Genomic DNA, 23,551 nt, shown 5'->3' with positions numbered 1-23,551 from the left:
GGGGGCGTTAGCTAAAAGCAAAAGGAAAAATATACACATTTTGTATACAACATAAAGTAATATAAACAATCTTAGTAGTGCTCCCTCCGTTCATTCATGGACATAAAGATGTTTTAGTAACTTTTTTTAATTGGATGTGCATAGACACGTTTTAGCGTGTTTGTTCATTCATTTCTGCGAGTATGTAGTTCATATTGAAATATTCAAAATATATTATATTTGTGAACGAAGGGGGTACAATATAAGAAGAAATGATTTTTTGAGATAAGATTGGCTATATGTATGAGGGAGGTATCGGCAGATCCTTTGCTTGCACATCCCGACCGCATATGCTAGCTCACGATCCGGGACCGACCGACCGGCGATGTTGCTTGTTGGAGAGGGTGAGATTAATTACGTAGTTTGCTTGCTTCACACACACACACACACACACACACACACACACACACACACACGATTCCATCCACACCGCTCCGCCGAACAGGTCGTTTTCCTCATCCTCATATCACTTGAATAGCTGCACGTGAGCAAATGAGGCCGGTCTGCTGCTATCTGATCTGATCTGGCGATGACAAAATGTCGCTGTAACAAATATAAGTACTTGTTATCTTCCCCACGCGCATGTGGCCTTGCCCACGGCCACGACGCCAGCGACAGCAATCGCAGTGACAATCACATAGATGATGATGAATGTGTCCACATACTATCCTATTATTGCATGTGTTGCAACGTGAGGCGCACAATTACTGCAAATGTTACATGTGGACGTGGTCCCAAATGAACAGATAATCTGATGTCGCGACGACTAGACCAGGGAGTGAAATAAAAAAAATACAAGATGTTTTTAGACGCTTTTTTTAAATAATGCATTTTTTAATTAATTTGCATAAATATTACGTCGATATTTTTATTTTTGAAAATAATGCATCGCCTAGTCGGCCCACCGCAGGCCGATTGGCTTGCTGCGAACCAATTAGTTCCAGTCGGCTTGCTGCGGGCCGACTAGGTGCATGTGGCCATTTTTCTTTTTTTGTTTTTGGTTTTAGTTGTTGTTTTCTATTTATTCTATCTATCAAATGAATCTGGTTTGTGTTGAAACTTTTTGCATAAATTACTACCAATATTAACAAGCCACATCTAAATTTTCATAATTTTTGGAAAACAACATATTTACAATTGTATTAGATAGCTCCTGGTGAATATAGATAGGATTTAAATTTATCTATACAAATTGATTTTCTTTTATTTTTATAGATGTTAAAATATCTAGGAGAATAGTTTAAATTTTCTATGAAACAATTTGAGAATACTTTTTTGGCTTATGAAACAATTTGAAACAATTTTTGTGAAACAATTTAAGGAAAATTATTTTTTGGCTTATGAAACAATTTGAGAATATTTTTTTGGCTTATGTTCCTCAAATTGTTTCACAAAAATTGTTTCATAAGCCAAAAAAAAATTCCTCGAATTGTTTCACAAAAAAAATTAAACTATTCTCCTCAATATTTTAATATTTATAAAAAAATCCAATTTGGATAAATAAATTTAAACCCTATCTATATTCACCAGGAGCTATCAAATACAAATGTAAATATGTGGTTTTTCAAAAATTATGAAAATTTATATGTGACATGTTAATATTGCTAGTAATTTATGCAAAAAGTTTCAACACAAACCAGATTCATTTGATAGCTAGAATAAATAGAAAAAAAACAACTAAAACCAAAAACAGAAAAGGAAAAATGGTCACAAGCACCTAGTCGGCCCATCACGGGCTGATTGGCGTCCAGTCGGCCCGCAGCAAGCCGGCTGGGACTAATTGGCGTCCAGTAGGCCCAGTCAGCCTGCAGCAGGCCGATGGTGTATTATTTTTGAAAATAAATATATAGTCGTAATATTTATACAAATTAATTTAAAAATGTATTATTTAAAAAAATTAGCTTTTTAGACAGTGTAGTAGCTAGCAGAGACTGACACTGACTGGTAGAACCGCCGGGCCCGGGCGGGCACAATTGTTATGACCGTTGAGCATCAACCAAGCGTGATTTCATGTGGCTGGGTAAATTTCAGGGGACTGCCACAACTCTCGCGGGCAACAGGGGATGTGCGTCGTCGGGGCCATCAACAACTACACGGACCAGCTCTACACCTACGGGGATTCTCCCAAGAGTTCATGTAAGTGCCATGAGCTTACTTCCTGTCAGAACACGCAACAATTCTGATTTCTTAACAACATTGGCTCGCATCGAAACGCAGACAACCTGACGGAGAGCCTGATGTTCCTGGCGCACTTCGTGGGCGACGTGCACCAGCCGCTGCACGTCGGCTACGAGGAGGACGAGGGCGGCAACACCATCATGGTGCGCTGGTACCGCAGGAAGGCCAACCTCCACCACGTACGTGTATCCCTGCCACACAGGAGTCGTGTTCATCAGAGCTGGTATGGTTTTTGGTCTGGACTGAACTTCTCGGAGTGTTTGGTGTGTGTTGGCAGGTGTGGGACGTTAGCATCATCGACACGGTGATGAAGGACTTCTACAACAAGAGCCTGGACACCATGGTGGGCGCCCTCCAGACGAACCTCACGGTGAGCACACCACTAGACTGCCAACAACTCAAAATACTGCCGGCCGCTCTCTTGTGTTTCTAATTGTTAGAAGGGAGAGATGGATTTGGTGGAATTATTGTTGATTGTATTGCTTGAGCCTCATGGGCATATATATAGCAGTATAAAGATCAATTTGAAGTACAAGACAAGGCAGGACCAAATCCTAGTCTATCATATACTTTCTAATAATCCTTATACTCAATATCACCCCGCAGTCACAACGGTAGCGAGGCAGACGGTAAGACTGGAGAAGAATCTGAAGGTAAGCCAACAGACCCCCCCCCCACCCACCCCACCCCTAGTCGTAACGGCCGATGCATCGCGGAGCCGTGGCTGGAGTGAAAACCGACGATGTAGCCGAGAGCGTGGGTGGTGAAGCCGTGATTGAGGTAGCCGTGCGAAGAATACCGTGGTCGATGTCGAGTCGGGGTAGCTGGTGTCGAGAAAGTCACCGTGGAGTCACGGGCGCAAGGGGGCGCCGAGTTAGCATGGGCGCAGTGGTGTCAAAGTAGGGGTGCGCTAGGAAGAAAACATTGTTGACGACGCGTTGCGCTGGCACCAGGCTTGCCAGGCCCGAGGACACGTCGTGGACGAAGGCACGCGGTGGTGTTGCCAACACCGGACATGCGTAGACTGGGACTTGCACGAGCCATACGCCATGTCGAAGAAGTCGGAGAGGCCAGCAGAGAAGGACTCGACGACGGTTGCGGGCCAATCGGCGCGGGGCCAATGTCGCCCACGGTTGTCGGAGTAAATGAAGCGGTCGGGGTAGATGACAGCGACGCTGGCGACGGACTGGAGCTGGACGAAGACAAATGGGGTGGACGGGCGGCTGCGGCGGCTACGAGGGTAGCGGCGGCAGCGGCCGAAGAAGAGCGGCGGCAGTGGCGGCTAGGTTAGAAGCGTGGTGGCGATGCTCGAAGTAGGCGAAGAATCCTGACAGCGTGACGAAGACCGGCGCAGACAGTGGCGTTCTCGCGCCAAGGGAGACGACGCGGCGCATATCACGGGAAGTCGGCGCGCGGGGACGACGAAGTGGACCACGGGCCGCGGCGCTAGGGCCCGAAGGGGCGACGTAGCGGCGGCAGGCGGGTCGGGGCGACGGCGGGGACCGCAGGCCGCGACGCTGCGGCCCGAAGGGGCGACGCAACGGCGGTTCGTGAGTCGGTGCAGCCGCGGGGACGATCTTAGGACAGCGGCGTGGACCGCGTGCCACGCTCGCTATGACCGGATGGGGTGACGCAGCGACGGCGCGAGGGTCGGTGCAGCCACGGGACGGCCTGAAGCATACAACCTCGGGGTGGCTGGGACCGCGGGCCGCGACACTATGGTCTGAAGGGGCGACGTAGCGGTGACGCGGGTCGGTGCAGCCGGAAAAAAACCACGGGACGGCGGCGTTGCGGCCCGATGGGACGACGCAGCGGCAACCCGTTGCTCGATCGGTGGAGGTGCATGCTGAACTCGGGACGTTTTTTATGAGGCCTGCGAAGGTGCGCGACACCAACGGGCAGGTCGATCGTACGGTGTAGATGAGGCATGTATACAACTGATCAGACCAAACATGCAATGAAGATGGAGTGACTGGACGCGAAGACGGAGACGACGGGTTCTGCAGCGGTCGCGTCACATGAGCATGCAACTAAGCAAAGACCACACGTGCTGGACAGGAAGTTGATTTGTACGTATATACAAACAATCAGCCAACGTGTGCACACAACACGGATCGGGCTAGCGCAACGCACGCCATGCGAGCAAAGCCGGTGCACCCACGCACGTATGTCCCGTCCGATCCTGCTTGAAGTGGATGGAGGTTGACTTGATGTAGGATCCCTGATCGGATCAAGGCGACGACTGTCAGCGCATACCGACATGCGGACGGAGGCGTGGACAGCGGCCGTTCCGGGCCTCAGCGTAGCACGCAAGGCTGTGAGTCGGAGAAGACGATAGTGTAGTCGATGCCGAAGTCGGAGTGGAGGCGTGCGAGGGTCGACGATGACGGCGGGCGACACAAACCGATTTTAGATCGAAAAACTAAAAAATAGACACCGATCAAAACGATCGGCGAGAGAAACCCGAAGCAAGGGATCGGGAAAAAGACTTTAGGGCAGCCGGTCAACACGACCAGCGGACGAAACCTAGGTACGGGCGGCGTGGCCCCCGGCGACGGTCATGTAGACCGACCGCCCCGAAGGCGGCGCGCGGGTGCGGAAGCGGCGGCGGCTAGGGTTTAGGATCGATTAGGTTAATACCATGTTAGAAGGGAGAGAGAGATTTAATGAAATTATTGTTGATTGTATTGTTTCAGCCTCGTGTGCATATATATACAGGAGTACAAAGACTAATTTAAAGTACAAGACAAGACAGGACCAAATCCTAGTCTATCATATACTTTCTAATAATTCTTATACTCAATATATAGGGTTATGGGCGATTTGCCCGCACGTTGAGTAATAAAGCCATGTTGCTTTAAAAAAAAAAGAAACACTAATGCTAATGCTAGCCGTGAACTGCAGGAAGGATGGTCCGACGATGTCGGCCACTGGGAGAACTGCGCCAACAAAAGGGCGACCTGCGCAAATGAGTAGGATTCATATCCAAACACTTGCACTTTCTTTCAGTTCATGTCCTGTGTGCAACTAATTTGATCACAATATTTGACATGGTATGGCACCGAATCCACGTTGCAGCTACGCGATCGAGAGCATACACTTGTCCTGCAACTACGCCTACAAGGATGTGGTGCAGAACATTACCCTCGGAGGTACGTGATTATGTGTCCACATTCACAGCAGTGCTTGTGAGTTCTGCCTGGCTAGAGTACATGCAGCGCTAATGCATGGATGGTTACCCAACTCTTCCGAAATGCAGATGATTATTACTTCACCCGCTACCCGGTCGTGGAGAAGAGACTAGCACAGGCCGGCGTCAGACTCGCGCTGATACTCAACCGTATATTTGACAAGAAGAAAGCAGATACCATGCCGTTATACGTACAGTAAAAGAGCTATACTTTGTACATGAAGTGTATACATACGGGGCTGCAAGGTATTGTAGCTGCCGTTGCCACGCCAGTTTCTCATAAATTACCGCTTCAATAAGTTTGCCATTCTGTAATAAGAGTCACAAAGCCTTGGCACAGCACTCAGAAATTCAATTGTTGTGAAGTTGTAATATAATTCAACCGTCTATAATAGACTATTTGCTTGAACAATAATAGCCAATCCACAAGTGAAGTTCAGAGCCACGTTTTATTTCCTCTCAACTTCTTTCATTCCTTTACGTTTGTGCGCCGCTGTTTATCTGTGACCCGATATAAATTACTTGTGCATTTCTTCGTAACAGGACTCAGATAGTACAAATCAGCTGATCTAGCCTTCTATGATCCATGGTGGCGAGTACATTCAATTTCCTGAGCAAATTCCAATAGAATGGGTGGAAATAATAAATGTGAAATCAATATGGAACAAATGGTGCACCAAATTAATTTTATTCATATATCTCAATTCCAAATTAATTTAATTTTTTGCCAAATGGTGCACCAAATTTAATTTTATTCCAATTTCAAAAAACTTTCAACAATTTGAAAAAAAATTGGGATTTCATGAACTTTCCATGATTTAAACTTGTTTATGAATTCAAAAAATCATGAATTTTAAAAAATATTCCTGAATTAAAAAACTATTCACAATAATTGCTCACGAATTCTAAAAGAAGTTCTTCAATTCAAGAATTTTCATGAATTTAAAAAAAGTTTGTTGATTAAAAAATGTTTGCAAATTTCAAAAAACATTGCCGATTCAAAAACGTTCATGAATTTCAGAAATTGTTTCTGAATTCTAAAAAATGTTCATTCAAAAAAAAATCGTGAATTTCTAAAACAATTATTATTTTAAAAATAATTCTTACTTTCTAAAAAATTCTATAATATTTAAAATTTTATTCGGAAATTTTAACGAACATGAAATTCAATTGTTGTGAAGTTGTAATATAATTCAACCGTCTATAATAGACTGTTTGCTTGAACAATAATAACCAATCTACAAGTGAAGTTCAAAGCCACGTTTTATTTTCTCTCAACTTCTTTCATTCCTTTACATTTGTGCGTCGCTGTTTATTTGTGACCTGATATAAATTAGTTGTACCTTTCTTCGAAACAGGACTTAGATAGTACAAATCAGCTGATCTAACCTTCTATGATCCATGGTGGCAGGTGCATCCAGTTTCCTGAGCCAATTCCAATAGAATGGGTGGAAATAATCAATGTGAAATATATATGGAACAAATGGTGCACCAAATTAATTTTTTTTCATATATCTAATCACACTACCTAAGCCATCTAAACCACGGGTGTATACACATAACCGATAATCAATGCGAGCGACCAGCCTAACACGCCAGTACCTGAGAAAACTTCACGAATTTGGAAATTATTCCAAATTTTAAAAAATGTTCAACAATCTGAAAAATGTGCGGGATATCATACTATCTCCATGATTTAAAAATATTTACGACTTCAAATATCATGAATTTAAAAAATTGTTCACGAATTCAAAAAAAAATTGCAATAATTGCACACAAATTCTAAAAGAAGTTCTTTAATTCAAGAATGATCATGAATTAAAAAACTTTTTTGATTAAAAAATGTTTGTCAATTTCGAACAAAAATGCCAATTTAAAAAAACATTAAATTCTAAAAATGCTCACAGATTCAAACACAATTACAATATATCTGACTTCAAATAAAAAGTGAAAAACTGAAAATAAAAAGTGAGAACGTAATTGAAAAATAAAATAAAAAAGGAAGGAAAACTGGTAGGGTGACAAAATGCGAATGGGCCGGGCCAATTGACGCGTCATGCTCGTGACAGAAGTTTTGTGTTTCGTCAATTTTCTCTGACCTATGCGATAAATAGAATTGTGGTTCCTTTTTAACCCGTAACAGCATGCTCTCTCTTCCGATTTGCAAAGGTTATATAACCATTCAGGCCGTATTTTCCCCTATTTTTAAGTTTTCTTCTTAATTTTCTTCCCTTTTTTCTAATTTTTATATTTTATTACTTTTATATTTTATTATTATTTTCCTTTTTATTTTTATTTTCTATTTCATTTTCGAACATCTTTAAAATTCGTGAACATCTTATGAGAAATCATGAAAAAATTTCTAATTCATGAACATTTTATCAAATTGTGAATATTTTTCGAATTTCCAAACTTTTTCTACAACTTTGCAAACATTTTTTGAGATCTTGACCATTTTAAAAATTTGGGAAGAATTTCTAAAATTAATGAAAAAATATTTGACAAACAATTATCAAATTCATGGACATTTTTGAATCAGAAATCTTTTTTAATTGGTTAACTTTTTAAGAAAAATGGTGAGAGTTAGGTCCATGAACATTTTTAAAATTTATAAGAATTTTTTAAAATTTTATGAACATTTTTAAAATTTGCGAATTATTTGAAATTAAGATTAACAATTCCGGTCATTTTTTTGAAATTTGAGATTCATGAACAGTTCTCATTGTAAAAAACAAGAAATACAAAGGAAATAATGAAAGAAGATGAAAAATATGAGTGCCCGGCCCCCATATTGGTTGGCCCAAAATGCGTTGAGGCGGTGCGCATTGGTGGCTATTCGTCGTCCTACGTGCGAAATTGGGGCTCCCCAACATTTCATCGTGGCCTGCAAGACCCGACCCCCTGAGTATACAAAGGAAGCCCAAATCAGAAGGAACTTCCCCGTGTCATGAGAAGACCAACAGAAAAGAAAGGTTGCCCCCCAAAAAGGGGCAGAGAACCAACTCTTTCCACCCATGTTGCTGCCTCCTCTCATTTATTGTAGCGCCGTCTGGAACCACTTCCGGTCGTCTCCAGTCCATGTTGACGACATCATGGACGCCGCCTCAACCCCCATGTCCTAGTCCATTGGTTTGGAGTTGGATCCCAAGACTTCAACAAGTGTTGCGCCTCCGACGGCCTCCCTCCACCGCCTATGCCAGTATCTCGTCCACCAATGCCGATGGCGAGTCGGGCACATAGGTGAAAAACCCTATGCCACCGCATGTAGGTGTCATCCTCCTCCTGCTTGTACCGCAGTGGCCTTCAATGAAAAGGAAGAAGAAGACGGGTTGTGGTGTTCCCCTTCTTCCTTCATTCCGAAGGCGGGTGAAACTCGACACCTTCCGAGTCCAATGTCGGACCAGAAACGTCTCAATGAGGTAAAAAGGCATCCTTTACCTTTGTTTCGGCTTGTTTGATTGAATGCGAGGTGACCGTGAATTTTTTTAGCAAATGTGCAATGAAAAAAAATCTGAGACTTGATGAGGACAAGGAATGAGCATGCGGAGAAGATTACACAATAAAAAGTGGAGATGGAGGAGAAGAAGACCTCAAGAGAGGAGGGCAAGGTGGGATGCTATGCAAGACGGAAGACGAATTGATAAGAAGAAGGAGGCGCATAGGCTCAAAATTAAGGAGCGTCGAGCCACAACTGAACAGATAGCCAAGGAGAACCAATTCATCATGTTGGATGCGAGCTCCTTAGATTTAGTGTTGAGAGAATTTTTGAAGAAGACACAAATGGCAATCCAATCATGCACTCTAGGTCCGCCAGAGGAGGGGGCGGTGCACATGTTGAGGACGGGGGCCGATGCACACACGAGCAACACGTGATTTGTACATGTCGTCGGCTAGATATTTTTGTTTATGCAATTTTTTCGAAGTTATGTGCATGATTGCTTTTCGAATTGTGTGAAAAAACGTTTGATTTTAAAGGCAATCAAAGTATTTGAACAAAAGAAAAAAAACATTATGGACATTGAGGTTTCCAATTTTTTTTTTAGAAAAATGGAGATTGGGATATTGCAGCACTGAGTTTGCACATCTCGTCGCCAGCCTTCAAAGAAAAAATAGGCAACGTTGCGAAGCTTTATTAATTCGTCACGATATTTACAGGGACGAATGGTAGATTCCCGGGGTGTCCTAACCAAACATGGCGGCCACCACCGAAAGATAGAGCATGCTTCGCTAAGTTGTGAGCTTCATAATTTGAGCTCCTAAACTCGTGACTAAAATTGCAAAATTCAAAATGCAGCATATGGACTCTCTCTGTTAGAGTTCTTCTGGGCCACGATCAGCCCGGCCCTGTTAGACCGTCGTGCCACCAAATTATACGTCACGTTGCGGCCTGCGAGACCCGGAGTACATAAAGGAAGCCCAAACACGAAGCAACTTCCCCATCCCAAGACGACCAGCAGAAAAGAAAAAGAGGCAGAGGACCCAGCTCCCCTGCCCCCTTCCTCCGTCAACGGCGCAAGAAGCAGAGTAGGGCAAGGAGGCGGAGCAGAGCAGAGCAGAGGGGAGGAGATGGCGGCACCGCGCCCGCAGCCGCTGCTGCTGCTCCTCGTCTCGCTGCTCGCCGCCTCCGCGCCCCGCCGCGCCGACGCGTGGGGCAAGGAGGGCCACATCATGGTCTGCAAGATCGCCGAGAAGTACCTGTCGGAGGAGGCGGCGGCGGCGGTGCAGGACCTGCTGCCGGAGTCGGCGGGCGGGGAGCTGTCGACGATGTGCCCGTGGGCAGACACCATGCGCTTCCGCTACCACTGGGCCAGCCCGCTCCACTACGCCAACACCCCCAACGTCTGCAACTTCAACTTCTCCCGTCAGTTCATCCTACTCCCCCCCTCTTTCCTAGTAGTACCTTTCTAGTTCAATCAATTATGGTTTCTGATGCAAACCGAACAGAGCTTAATTAACGCCATGACTAGTTACCGCATGCTAAACCAACAAGAAAATGCTTTTCTATTTTCTGACAACGCATATAGTCTTTAAAAAAATACACATGTCCAGATAAACCAATGACTTTGATATTCAACAATTGTCTAGGATGTTCATTGTAAGACAATTATGTGCCTACCCTTTTTCGTGTAGGAATATTGAAATTGTATTTATAGCTTAGTGTAAGTCTACCGAATGCGCAGTTTTAGAGGGTTGAGATTTACAGGGGAAAAAACATCGACATGGAATTAGCAAAACGGCGAAACAAATGCACCGGGAAAATGCACTAGTATTGTCACACATTCAGCTTTTTTTTTTGGCCGAAAAGACTTAGATCTATTATAAAAAAAATTATCAAAAATACAAAAAAAACCAATATGATTTTAAAAATACAATGAGGTCTCTGAACCACCGAACGACCATTGCTACCGTCAGAACGAGCCACCGATGCCCTGTTGTCGTCGCTCCCATACCGGAGTCGGCTTGACCTTATTGATGATGGCCAGGAAGTTTCGTACACCTACCCCAAGGACCAGTGCCATGGAGCCGTAGTCGTCGTCGTTGATCCCTTTAATTGATCTATAAAAAACCTAACACCAAATCTCGTCGTCGCGTACACACAATGACAAACACTAACCTCGCTGCCTCGAGAAGCTGTCATGAGTGTACACCGGCGCTCCTTCTAATCCGTCCCGATAGACGAACTGAAGGAGGATCAATGTCCGAAAGACCGACTCGAAGAAGCGTCGTCATCCATCCGAGCGTCCTGCGTGGACTAAAACCCTAACTTATCTACTAGCAGAAGCCGAGGTACCAGGATTCTCCTCCCCGCCACCGAGCGCCCGGAGCAGCAGGCAGAGGGGAGGCGAATCCACAAGTGCTCGCCGGCTTACCTTACGGAAGGGGGAAGAAAGACAACGGACTGACGGGGGATTTGCTAACAACGAAGAGAAAATAAGAGTTTTTTTTAAGAATAAAGGAATATAAACATTTGTAGGACAATATAACAAGAAATTTTGTTTTGAGATAAGATTGGTTGCATGCATGAGGGGGAGGTATCGGCAGATCCATTGCTTGCACATGCCTATCGCATATATGCCATCTTGTGATCCGGGACCAACCGGCGATGTTGCTTGTTGGGGAGGGGAGAGGTTGAGTCAAGACAAAGGGTTCTCCCACTCTCTGAGCCTAATTAGTTTGCTTGCTTCACGCATCCCCCGACACGATTCCACCGATCGTTTTCGTCAGAGCAGAGCAGACAGTGTTCCTCCATCTCATCAGATCACCTAAATAACTGCACTCCCTCAAAAAAAGGAAGAACTGCACGTGGGCAAGTGAGGCCGATCTGCTGCCATCTGATCTGATCGGGCGACAACAGAATATCGCTGTGCTTGTTCTCTTTCGCTGCGCGGCAGGCATGTGGGCTTGCCCGCGAGCGAGCGCGACGGACGGACGGACGCCGGCGATCACAGTCACATGGTCACATGGATGATGATGGAATGGATGTGACCACATACTAACCTACTCCCTCTGTAAATTAATATAAAAGTGTTTAGATCACTACTTTAGTATTCTAAACACTTTTATATTAGTTTACGGAGGGAATACTATATTATTATTAATGAAGCATATATATATATATATATATATATATGCGACGGCATTATTAGTGGATATATTACGTGCGGTCGCCAAATGAATAGACTAGCAAGTGAAAAAATTTCACAAGATGATTAGGCAGTGTGGTAGCAGACACTAGTAGAAGAGTCAGGCATAAAGTGTTGAAGTTTGTGTTGGGTTTTTGATCGTGGGCTCATGTGGCTGTGTGAATTTCAGGGGATTGCCACAACTCACGCGGGGAGCAGGGGATGTGCGTCGTCGGGGCCATCAACAACTACACGGACCAGCTCTACACCTACGGGGACTCCCCCAAGAGCTCGTGTAAGTGCCCCCCAACGCACTGTCGAAACATATGCAACAGGGGCTTCTGAATCTGAACGACATTGATTCACGGCCATCTGCAGACAACCTGACGGAGAGCCTGATGTTCCTGGCGCACTTCGTGGGCGACGTGCACCAGCCGCTGCACGTCGGCTACGAGGAGGACGAGGGCGGCAACACCATCATGGTGCGCTGGTACCGCAGGAAGGCCAACCTCCACCACGTACGTATCCTCCCGCCATGCCTTCCGTCAAGCATTACATTTTGTGTCTGCATTCAGGAGCTCTGTTCATTGTTATGTCTTTCGGTCTGAACTGAACTTGTCGGAATGTTTCTTATGTGTGTTGGCAGGTGTGGGATGTCAGCATCATCGACACGGTGATGAAAGACTTCTACAACAAGAGCATGGACACCATGGTGGATGCACTCCAGACGAACCTCACTGTCTGTACACCACAAGACTGTTGACAGTTGAAAATACTGCCACCAATAGCTTTGCTGTGTTTCTAATGCTAGCTGTGATCTGCAGGAGGGATGGTCCGACGATGTCGGTCACTGGGAAAACTGCGCCAACAAGAAGGCGACCTGCGCAAACGAGTAGGATTCATATCCCATTGCTTCCCCTTTTTTTCCAGTTCGTGTCCTGTACAACTAATTCGATCGCAAGATTTGACATGGCATGGTATCGAATCCGCCTTGCAGCTACGCGATTGAGAGCATAAATCTGTCGTGCAACTACGCCTACAAAGATGTGGTGCAGAACATCACCCTAGGAGGTCAGTGTCTATGTTCACAGCAGTACTTGTAAAACCTAAAGCAGTGTATGCATTTTGCCAGCCAGAGTGCAGTGCTAATGGTTGGCAACTCCTCCGAAATGCAGATGATTATTACTTCACCCGGTACCCGGTTGTGGAGAAGAGACTAGCACAGGCCGGCGTAAGGCTGGCCTTGATACTCAACCGGATATTCGACAAGAAGAAAGCAGATACCACGCCGTTATACATACAGTAAAATAGCTATACTTGTACACATATAGATATACGGGCTGGAAGGTATTGTAGCTGCCGCTGACACGCCAGATTGATCAATTACCACTTCTATAGGTTTACACAGTCTGTAATAAGAATCACGCAACCTTGGCAGAGCATTCAGAAATTCAGTTGTTGTAAAGTTGTAGTATAAACCCTCTATTTGTCTACTATGTGCTTGAACAATAACCCAATCCGCAAGTGCAGTTCATTTCTTTACATTTGTGTCTCACCATTAAATCTGAGACATGATATAAATTAGATGTACATTTCTTCGTGACATGACTCACATAGTACAAATAAGCTGTCCTAGCCCTTGTATGAAGAGTAGATTCAGTTGCTCGAGCCAATTCCAATTGAATGGGTGGGAATAATCAATGTGAAATCTACATGGAACAAATGGTGCATCAAATCAATTTTATTCATATATCTGAATCTCACGATCTGAGCCATCTAAACAAGGGGAGCCTGCCTACACGCAATCGGTCGTCAGTGCGGTCGACCTGTGGAACCCGCCAGTACCTTAGTGAGCGCATGAGCGGCAATCCCAATGGGGCAGAAGAGCAGGCACAGCGAAACCGAATGCCTGGTCTCGATGTTGTTCTTGATGCCATCCTGGTACACTTGTCTGCATCACCAGCCAGAACAAGGAAAACATGAACACCTACCACCACAGTCCTCACAATCACATACACTTGAAAGCAAACAAAACATGGCCAACTGACCTTGCGGCGAAGAGGTCGACGGCAAGGAGGTGGATCCAGGCGGAGGCAACGGTCATCTCGCTCGCGAACATCCTCACAATGCCAGGCAACTACACGCGAGATCGAGGAACCACACATGTTATACTTTTTGCTAAGGCACAAGAACATTCAGACACTGCACAATACTTGTACTGAACATTCAGAGAGTGTGAGGACTGCTGACTGACCTCCGGGAGCCAGTATTTGCTGGCGAACATGGCGCGGATGGTGTCGGGGGTCCAGGAGAGGTAGAGCAGGTAGGCGTAGAGGAGGCCGAGCGCCACGTACGGGGCGGTGCTCTCCACGGTGCGCTTAGTCTGCGGCAGCAGCAGCAAGAAGGAGACATGAGTCCGGCCGCCTCGTGTACCGGGTGAAAAAATTGAAGTCGCGGGAGCAATGGTGGGCTTACGATGTTGGCGTTGGGGGCGGCGATCATGAGCGTGTAGAAGGGGAGGACGGCGACGGTGCCCAGGGTGAAGGCGGAGCTGGCAATCTGGGACGTCGACAGCCCTGTACGTCGGGAGCAAGAATGAATTCAGTCAGTCAGTCAACCCATGGCCTTGCGAGGTCGTCGACCGGATACTAGAGTGGAACTGCCATCTCTTGGTGAAAAGAAAGAAAGAGGGAGAGAAGCGTGGCGTGCGTGCGTACATGCGCGAGGCCGGAGCAGAGGCGCCCTGGAGCGGGGGGGTTCCGGCCGGAGATGGCGCAGCGCGCCCCAAGAGCAGGCGCGGAGCTGGCCGGAGGAAACCGCGGCCAGGCGCGTCGCCGGCGTCCGCCTCAGCGCCAGCAGCACGGACGAGCCAGCTACCTGCAGCAGCAGGCGAGAAGTCAGCAGAAACAAGTCAAGCAAAGGCACAAGGATGGTAGCGAAGCTGATGGCTTACCCGCGTGGTGGGGGAGAGCGCGAGGGCGGAGGGAGAGGAGGCCGCCATTTCCTGCCGGGGGTCGGGAGGAAGGAGGAGAAGGGGGGGGAGGGCCTCCCCCTCCTTCCCCTTTGTACTAGTGGGAGTGGCGAAGCAGGCAAGGCGCCGAGCTGTGGTGTGGTGTGGTGTCGTATGGGGAAGTATGGGGAAGTGGATCCTCTAACATAGCTACAGTGCAAACTAGTGTAAAACACAAAAGAAAAGTCATGGATACTGTAGCAAACACTGTATTATCTATTTAAGTAGGCACTGTACATAGTTACTATTGAGATAAATAAATTTAAAATTAATTTTATCTATATGTAATTTTTGTAAGTGTATAAAGTAGATTTGTAATTTGCAAATTAATTTAAATCATTTTAGCCTTAATCATATAGAAGTGAAGAACGGAAGGGTGTTAGAGGATTCACTTCCGTGGTATGGTAGGAAGGATTGAGTGACTAGTCCACTGATTTCGTTTGCCTTACCATCTTGGGAAGGGAAGGGCAGGTCGGTGGGGGTGGCGGGTCCCGCCGGAGTGGGAGGGGGCGGTGGCCGCCAGCACCACCGTCCGTGCTCAACCACGTCCAGCTTCACGATCCATTATTAGTACGTACATCCTCACCTCAAACTGTAGCCATGTTGCCCATGTGCCGAGCCTTGACTCCTCGCCGACACGTGCCTCGGTGCCTGCTCCGAGTAGCCGTGATCAGCACCAGATACCCGCACCACTCTGCTGCAACACACAGTCAGTTACCTCGGCGAGAGACCAACACACTGCCTGCAAAAAAAATAAAAAAAGTGATGCAAGAAAAGAAGACCCGAGAGTGAAACAAACGATTAAATCAACAGCATACAAAGTGCAAAATGGATAAAACACAACAGCATGCAAAGTGAAAATGGATAAAACACAAACCAACAGAGACATGGTATAAGTTTCAACAACATTTTTGATTTAAAACCAAAACTGTCTCAGTCCACAGGTCGAGCCATTTGGCCCAAACCTTCTCATCTCATCACGGATATCAGTCTACGGATTAATTAACATAAATTAAAAACAACTGTCGCTGCCACCTCCTCCCAGGAGAACTGTCTTGGGAGAAAGATGCTAAAAACGGTAACCGACTCAGACGAACTAGTATATCTCTCTTTGTCTAGGACCTATCCTCTCCCCTCTTATTTCTCTCCCCTCTCCCCTCTCCCCTCTCAGTATAAACGGTATGTTCAGAAGGACCGCAGGTACTCCGACGCCACGGCCTGGAGCTCCGACGCCATCGCCTGGAGCTTCTCGAGGTCGGCGGTGAGGTCCAGGTTGGGGGAGAGCATGAAGCCGGCCCCGGCTGCGAGCGCAATCACCAGCAGGCTGCCCTTCAGGCAGGTGGCACCGCGCGACAGCCTCCCGATGATGGCCTTGCAGTACTTGTCTGCTTCCTTGATGGATGCCTTCTCGCCAGAGTCCTCAGCTTCCTCCAGAGCCGCCTCATTCTGCAATACCAACCAGATGTGCACAAGATTATAATATGCAGATATATGCAGGGATGTGCTGATAGTTCAGTAAATACTACTGCAGCTTAAAAAGTGTCAATGCCACATACAGGAGTATCTTTGATAAACAAGTAAATTAGCTTTGCATTCATGCTTAGAAAGTGTTAATGCCACATATGTCGCATTTTCGCATCACAACAGCTTGAACTACTTTCTACAGAGCATTTCCTAGTAGAACAACTATGCACATAATTACAACCAGACTGGATGAAGCATCTGAACTGTAAAAAAACAAGTCGTGCACATAAGCTCACCTTAGCCTTGAGGCTCTTCAGAGTTGCTTTAAGAGCTTCAGAGTTGAGCTTGGGAGAGAGTGTCTTCCAGTCAGCAGTGATTTTGCGCAAGACCGCAACACTGGCTTGGATATTCTCTGCATGAAGCTTGTCCTGGAAACAGAAATTAAACATCAGTCTGAGCCATTTTCTTGTATAGGACAGAGCTGTACAAATGCAAAGAAAACAAAAAAGATCACTCACCCACAGCTTGTAGGACTCTGGACTCTGAGTCAGGCACCAAATGAACACATCAGTGGCCTCCTTGGCGAGCTCTGCATTATCTGTACATAATACACAGGTAAGCTAACTGGAATTTGCAGAACAAAATTTCACTGGCTCTGTATTGCAAAATGAACACGTTTCTACTCACTTTCTTGCATTCCCTTCACAGCCAACGGCAGAAGCTGCTGTGATGCTTGCTTCACAGCTTTGGAGCCAGGAGTACCAACAAGAGCCAGCTCCTTTATTATTGGATAGGCTGCCTCAAACCTTTCTGTAGCCTAAAGAGTTCAATGCAGGCATTAGAATATCATCTCGTATTAAACATGCCACAGAAAGGAGGGGATAATTTAGCAAACCTTGACACGTGCATTAGGCACGGGAAATGTGCATCTCATAAAGAGATCAAGCGTTCCAGCAGGAACCAGGCGCTCCCCCTTTCTAACGGCGCCATTCAGTAGCATAGCCCGAGCTTTGGAGGCATTAGGGGTAGACACAAACCTGCACATGAAATCTCATTAAGCACTTCTGGAAGTATAAGAACTCAGATATAATCACAAAGTGTATTGCACATAATTACAGTTAATATGAGAACTAAGATATAATCACAAAATGTTATATACATATTTATAGTTATTAGTATAAGAACTAAGATATCACAAAATGTTATATACATATTTATAGTTATTAGTATAAGAACTAAGATATATAATCAAAAAATGGTATGTACATATTTAAAGTTATTAGCACAAGACTAAAATAAAACCACCAAATGTTATATACATATTTACAGTCAGTATAAGAACTAAGAAATAATCAAAAAATGGCATATACATATTTACAGTAAGTATACCTCTCGAGCAACTGCAAAACAAGATCTCTTGACTGCGGGTTCACACTTGACTTTGCACACACTGTGGGAAATAGGGAATGCGACCAGCAAAACATTCCCGAGACTAGGTCGCCTTGAGATGCCTATCATATATAACACGAAAATTAAATTGTGTAAGGAAATAGAAAATATGCATATTAGGGCCTCAGAAGTAAACATAATTCAAAGGGAGCAAGAAGGTGATAAGGAAACTGAGTAATACCTGATTAATAACCCAGGCGATGATGGGAAGCTTTTCCTGTCCAAGATATTTACTGTTCCTCACTAGTTTTGGGGAGAGGTTTATTAATACATCTAGCTTCCTTCTTAAAGTCAAGGCAAGCACAACGAATATTGCAACCTGATGAAACAAATGTTTGGTTAAAAAATGAAGTCAAAACATCAACTCAACAAGTAACCACAAGTTCAATACTGGGATGAATGATAGTCATAGTGTGATGAATTCTACCTGGGCTTTTGGAGTTTGTTGAACAACCTTCTTCGAGCCCTTAGGTCCCACAGTTGGACCTGACAATTCAGACATGATGCTATCTATACACCACAAAACAAATTCTCCCAATGCATCAGGAGATCTCTGGGTGATCCAATCACTTGCAGTCTTGCAAACTGGCTCAGGAACATGGGACAAGGGTACCTGTTTGATACATAAAACAATTATTAGGCGCATCACAGAAAGAAAAGAAAAAACAAATGTAAAGCAAAGCTGTTCTCACTCTTAAATTTCTCAACATAAGGTAAAAAATGGTAATCACATTGATGAAGTCGAAATGCAATATGGAAAAGCGTAAATATACTAAATAGTTAACTCATCTCTATAATCAGCCTTGCAGATTAACTCCCTCAACCCAATTCAGAAACTAATAAAAGAAAACCAACCACCACTATGATTTGCTCTAAAGCCATTTGGTTTTCTTTTCGTGATGTGGTGGATCAACTATGTACACCTTTAGTAGTAGTAATCATTAAATATGTGGGTGCTCATAGCAGTAACAAATTTACCCTATCCATTTATTTACAGAAAAGGTAAGTACCACCACAACATACTGTAACCATCAGTATGACCAGCTTTATTGACATGCATACAGCGCACTACAGTCATTATTGGCATGATGATGTAAAAGCTGCCTTCTAAGACAGCATCTTAGGCATATAATAATTCGATGACCTTAAGACTTGTCAGGAATTCAGATGATTAATAATACTGGACAGCCAACATAAGTACGTAGAATAACCGTTTCGTAAACCACTAAAGACAGTGCTTGAATTAGTACCATTATTGGCGTAAAAATAATGAACAGTTGACACAAATAGTATGACCACTACGCAAACCACCACTACCGACAATGCATTAATTCGGTATGAACATTGGCACGAAACCATAAATAACTCAACCCTAGCTTATCTGGTATTCAGACAAGTAATACTTGTGGATACCAAAGTAGCATAACCGTCTTGTGGACCACTACAGATGTTGCTTCAATTCAAACCAGTGTGGTGTAATAATACTGAACAGATAATAAAATCAGCACAACCGTTACTCGACCCACTACTGAGGATGCATGCATTAGCATAAACATTGGCGCAAATCCTTAAAACTGAATAACCATCCTATTAAACGCAACTCTATTTCACATGCATTTCAAATGCAACACTCATATGCATACAGAAATAGGGGGCATGTAGTGAAGTAATAACTCACATGGACCGTCTTGGGCTAATACTCAACACATACCAGAATCAGCCTAACCGCTACTCGAAGCACTACTGAGCAAGTGAGCATGCAAGAATTAGTATTAAAATTGGCGTGAAACCTAAAAACTACATAACCATCCTATCAAGCGCAATTCTATTTCAGATGTAATTCAAATGCAACACTCGTATGCATACAGAATTAAGGAGCCTGTAGTGAACTAGTAAATCATATCGACCATATTCGACTAATACTAAACAGGTACCAAAATCAGTAACACTGTCGCTCAAACCATATTCGACTAATACTAAACAGGTAACAAAATCAGTAACACTGTCGCTCAAACCATCCTATTTAAGCGCAATTCTATTTCACATGTAATTCAAATGCAGCACTCATATGCATAAAGAATTATAAAGACTCTGGTGAACTAAAAACCATAGTGGACATTGGCAGTAATACTACTAAACGGATGATGCTTGAATTCAAACCAGTCTGGCATAATAATACTAAACAGATAACAAAATCAGTAATAACTGTTACTCAGAACTACTGAGGCTGACTGAATTAGGAACTTTAAAATTGCATAACCATCCTATCGATTGCAATTCTACTTCACATGTATATCAAATGCAACACTCACACGAGCCTGTAGTGAACAAATAGCTCACATCAACCATCTTGGACTATTACTAAACAGGTAGCAAAATCAGTATAATTGTAACTCTAACCAGGACTGACGATGTATGAATTAGCATTAAAATTGGCGTGAAACCTTAAAATTGCATAACAATCCTATTAAGCGCAATTCTATTTCAGACGTAATTCAGATAGATATGCATACAGAATTAAGGAGCATGTAATTGACTAACAGCTCACATCGACCATCTTGGATAATAATAAACAGGTAACAAAATCAGCATAACCATCACTCAAACCACTACTGATGATGCATGGATCAGCGTCAGCATTGGCGCGAAACACTAAAACTGCAGTTCTACTTCACAACCATCCTTCCTATTAAGTGCAATTCTACTTCACATGTATATCAAATGCAACACTCACACGAGCCTGTAGTGAACAAATAGCTCACATCAACCATCTTGGACTATTACTAAACAGGTAGCAAAATCAGTATAATTGTAACTCTGACCAGGACTGACGATGCATGAACTAGCATTAAAATTGGCGCGAAACCTTAAAATTGCATAACAATCCTATTAAGCGCAATTCTATTTCAGACATAATTCAAATAGATATGCATACAGAATTAAGGAGCATGTAATTGACTAACAGCTCACATCGACCATCTTGGACTAACAATAAACAGGTAACAAAATCAGCATAACCATCACTCAAACCACTACTGACGATGCATGAATCAGTATCAACATTAGCGCGAAACGATAAAACTACATAACCATCCTTCCAATTAAGCACAATTCTACTTCACATCTAATTCAAACACAACACTCATACATGCATAGAGAATCAAGGAGCGAGGGGTGAACCAGTAAGGCAGTAACTCACATCAACCATCTTGGGCATGGGTGACTCCTTGAACATCTTCGCCCACGGGAACTGGGCCGCGCTCACGTTGGCAAACGCCCTGCCAAAGTAGTCCGCGAAGCGCATGAGCTGGATGCCCTCCTGGTTCTCATACGAGGCCTGCGCAAACAGAGCAAACAATCAGAATCTAACAAAAAGAAAAGAGCCGCAACCTTTACAGCATCCAGCCCTCACGGCACAGTACCAACTACCAAGCCTTTCTGAGATCCCATCTTGACATCACGGGATCCCGACTTTCTCGACGGCCCATCCGTACCATACCAGAATTATGCATCTACCTCTAACCACGAAACTAGTTGGGACAGAACAGTGTAAGGGAATTTGGACATGGCCGGCGAGATCCGACACTAAACCCCGGCCAGATCCGATCCTTGGGAAGGAGACGAAGCCATGATCCGGACCGGGCCTCGCGAGATCTGGCCTCCGGGAATGCATTTCGGGGAGTGGGGAGGGGTAGGGGTAGTACCGAGATGTCGACGAGGTGGGCGGCGAGGTTCTCGGCGTCGATGAGCGCGGCGGCGTCGGCGACCGTGACCTTGGGTTTCTTCACCTTGGGCTTCTTGGGCTTCTTGGGCGCCTCGGCCTGGGGGCGGTCCTTGGCCGCCCCGTCCGAGTCGGAGCCCTCGTCGGAGGAGCGGGAGCCCCAGGGGACGCGGGCGTTGGCGTCGTCGGAGTCGTAGCCGGCCGCGGCGTCCCGGGCGGCCTGGATCGCGCGGTGGCGCTCCTGCGAGCGCTTGTCGAGGCCCTCGAAGACGCCGGGCTTGCCCAGATCGGGCGCCGCGGCCGCGGCCGGGGCCACGGCGGCGGGCTTGCGGCTGCTGCGCTTGGCGTAGGTGACCTTCTGCCAGCCGTGCGAGGGGTCGGCGGGGGCGGCGGAGGAGGAGGCGGCGAGCGCGTCCATGGCTGACGAGGAGGAGCCCGCGGCGAAGGCGACGTCGTCCATTGCCATGGCTGGGGTGGTGTTCACGAGCGGGGTCGGGGCAGGGGAGAGGCAAGTCGTTCGCTCGCTCGCTCTGGTCTGGTTGCGCGCTGGTGGGTGGGGGTGCGGGGCGGAGGAGGAGGAGGAGGAGAGCGATGAGAGCCGTGGCCCGAGGACGGGATTTTATTCTGCGTCGGGAAATCTTCCGTGAGCGTGAGCGTGAGCGTGAGCGTGCGTGCCGTGAGCCGATGCTTCTACTGCTGTCGCCTGCCCCGCTCCTGCATTGGGACGTAATCCTGGCGAAAAGAAGGACTTTTAATTGGGTGAATTGGCTTTGCGATATGATATGGCGATTGATGGATGGATTTGATGATGCAAATATGCGGACACGTCACTGGCCCCTGTGGATGCAGGCTAGCTAGGGCTAGGGGGTGGATCGTGAGAAGAAAAAGATGGTGGGGTCACTTTTGTAAGCAAGGTGGAAACAATATATGTGTCTCACCTTTTAGTCCTTGCTGAAGTGTATATTTTATATTTTTATCTAGTCTCCGAAATTGGATATAAACCCTAAAGTTTCCGAATCGGACAAATTGGTCTCTATTATTGATGATGTTCTTGCGGGCGGCGGCGCGAGCAGAGCGAGAGAGAAGGCTGGGAGGGAGTGGCGGGAGAGAAGGAGTCGACCTCTTGTTTTTACGTGAAGGTTACCGGTACCACGTCTAGCTGCATGCGCCGACGTTGCATGCTTTTAATCAGGGTGAAGTTTCCCGCGCGCGGGTGCGGGAAGTGCGCGTTACTGCCGATTTAAAGAAACGGCGTGGGTGACGTGGAAAGTGGGCCTTTATACATTGCCTAAATCTTAAACTTATCTTTTGGTTATGCTATCTTCCAGTTCCGTTAGACGTCTTTTGCGATGCTTTGGATATACATTCCAAAGCCACAGACTCGTGGGTGCGAAGTTTGTCGTGGGTGGATCCGACAAAATGTAGTTAATGGTTTCGCTTTTTTAGCACGGCGACACTGTTCTCATTCACGAGGGCAAAATAGTTATCAAGTATTAACTATGCCCGCCGCTTTGGCGAGAAATTCTTGGGTGCACGTAAACCGATGTGCCCGGCTAATGTGCGGAGCAAGAGAGAAGATGGGGAGAGTGGGGACATAGAAGGCGTGAGCCTCTTGGTTCTACTAGAAGGCTATCGGTATGGTGTCTAACTGCACGTGCCAATGTTGCATGCTTTAAATTCGGGTGAAGTTTCTCGCGCACGGTGTGAAAAACGTGAGTTATTGTCGATTCAAGGAAGCAGCAATAGTGATGTCAAAAGTTGACTTTTACGTTAAATTTATCCCTTTTTATTTTATTTTTTATATCTTCCAGCTACGTTTATGGTCTTTTATGATGCTTTATATATGCATATGGCACAGACATGTCAGCGTTAGTTTG

The 23,551-nt window shown here is 45.5% G+C and overlaps 4 protein-coding genes across 5 annotated transcripts in view; 2 read left to right on the top strand and 2 right to left on the bottom strand.

Moving 5' to 3' along the window:
• The window catches only part of LOC123059959 (endonuclease 2), a gene marked incomplete at its 5' end in the record, with an annotated part of 7,173 nt that extends 1,321 nt beyond the window's left edge, over positions 1-5,852 (top strand). Inside the window, 6 exon segments of the mRNA XM_044482519.1 lie at positions 2,071-2,175; positions 2,257-2,396; positions 2,495-2,587; positions 5,122-5,189; positions 5,296-5,369; positions 5,477-5,852. Of these exon segments, the coding sequence (XP_044338454.1) occupies positions 2,071-2,175; positions 2,257-2,396; positions 2,495-2,587; positions 5,122-5,189; positions 5,296-5,369; positions 5,477-5,607 (611 nt within the window).
• A 3,980-nt stretch (positions 5,853-9,832) lies between these two features.
• Positions 9,833-13,572, top strand: LOC123059957 (endonuclease 2). Its single transcript, XM_044482516.1, has 7 exons — positions 9,833-10,268; positions 12,221-12,325; positions 12,409-12,548; positions 12,677-12,769; positions 12,855-12,922; positions 13,028-13,101; positions 13,206-13,572. The coding sequence occupies exons 1-7, from the start codon at positions 9,974-9,976 to the stop codon at positions 13,334-13,336; spliced, it is 906 nt and encodes a 301-aa protein (XP_044338451.1). The 5' UTR covers positions 9,833-9,973; the 3' UTR covers positions 13,337-13,572.
• Positions 13,529-15,143, bottom strand: LOC123059958 (protein MAO HUZI 4, chloroplastic). 2 transcript variants are annotated; one of them, XM_044482518.1, is made up of 7 exons: positions 14,984-15,143; positions 14,748-14,907; positions 14,506-14,606; positions 14,285-14,413; positions 14,079-14,167; positions 13,876-13,981; positions 13,529-13,739 (listed from the first exon to the last, which is right to left on the bottom strand). In XM_044482518.1, exons 1-7 carry the CDS (start codon positions 15,029-15,031, stop codon positions 13,728-13,730), a joined length of 645 nt encoding a protein of 214 aa, XP_044338453.1. In that variant the 5' UTR covers positions 15,032-15,143; the 3' UTR covers positions 13,529-13,727. The 2 variants fall into 2 exon arrangements, with proteins under 2 accessions (XP_044338453.1, XP_044338452.1); XM_044482517.1 differs by having other exon boundaries at positions 13,529-13,981.
• A 790-nt stretch (positions 15,144-15,933) lies between these two features.
• LOC123059956 (uncharacterized) lies at positions 15,934-22,270 on the bottom strand. Its single transcript, XM_044482515.1, has 10 exons — positions 21,658-22,270; positions 21,153-21,290; positions 18,381-18,566; positions 18,135-18,272; positions 17,894-18,015; positions 17,400-17,541; positions 17,192-17,321; positions 17,023-17,102; positions 16,801-16,932; positions 15,934-16,486 (listed from the first exon to the last, which is right to left on the bottom strand). The coding sequence occupies exons 1-10, from the start codon at positions 22,138-22,140 to the stop codon at positions 16,226-16,228; spliced, it is 1,812 nt and encodes a 603-aa protein (XP_044338450.1). The 5' UTR covers positions 22,141-22,270; the 3' UTR covers positions 15,934-16,225.
• Between the last annotated feature and the right edge of the window lie 1,281 nt (positions 22,271-23,551).

This window comes from Triticum aestivum, chromosome 3A (genome assembly GCF_018294505.1).
Source record: "Triticum aestivum cultivar Chinese Spring chromosome 3A, IWGSC CS RefSeq v2.1, whole genome shotgun sequence".
Lineage (NCBI taxonomy): Eukaryota > Viridiplantae > Streptophyta > Magnoliopsida > Poales > Poaceae > Triticum > Triticum aestivum.
This window is presented reverse-complemented; position numbering and strand designations above follow the sequence as displayed.

What these genes read in the sequence shown, in the direction of transcription:
- LOC123059957 (XM_044482516.1), top strand. Translation starts at nt 9,974, where the DNA reads ATGGCGGCACCGCGCCCGCAGCCGCTGCTGCTGCTCCTCGTCTCGCTG. An exon ending in AAGGCGACCTGCGCAAACGA is followed by an intron (nt 12,923 to 13,027) that starts GTAGGATTCATA and finishes TCCGCCTTGCAG; the next exon opens with CTACGCGATTGAGAGCATAA. An exon ending in GCAGAACATCACCCTAGGAG is followed by an intron (nt 13,102 to 13,205) that starts GTCAGTGTCTAT and finishes TCCGAAATGCAG; the next exon opens with ATGATTATTACTTCACCCGG.
- LOC123059956 (XM_044482515.1), bottom strand. Translation starts at nt 22,140, where the DNA reads ATGGCAATGGACGACGTCGCCTTCGCCGCGGGCTCCTCCTCGTCAGCC. An exon ending in CCATGCCCAAGATGGTTGAT is followed by an intron (nt 18,567 to 21,152) that starts GTGAGTTACTGC and finishes TGTATCAAACAG; the next exon opens with GTACCCTTGTCCCATGTTCC. An exon ending in CAGAGTCCTACAAGCTGTGG is followed by an intron (nt 16,933 to 17,022) that starts GTGAGTGATCTT and finishes TTCTGTTTCCAG; the next exon opens with GACAAGCTTCATGCAGAGAA.
- LOC123059958 (XM_044482517.1), bottom strand. Translation starts at nt 15,031, where the DNA reads ATGGCGGCCTCCTCTCCCTCCGCCCTCGCGCTCTCCCCCACCACGCGG. An exon ending in TCTGCTCCGGCCTCGCGCAT is followed by an intron (nt 14,607 to 14,747) that starts GTACGCACGCAC and finishes CCCGACGTACAG; the next exon opens with GGCTGTCGACGTCCCAGATT. An exon ending in CCGCCCCCAACGCCAACATC is followed by an intron (nt 14,414 to 14,505) that starts GTAAGCCCACCA and finishes CTGCTGCCGCAG; the next exon opens with ACTAAGCGCACCGTGGAGAG.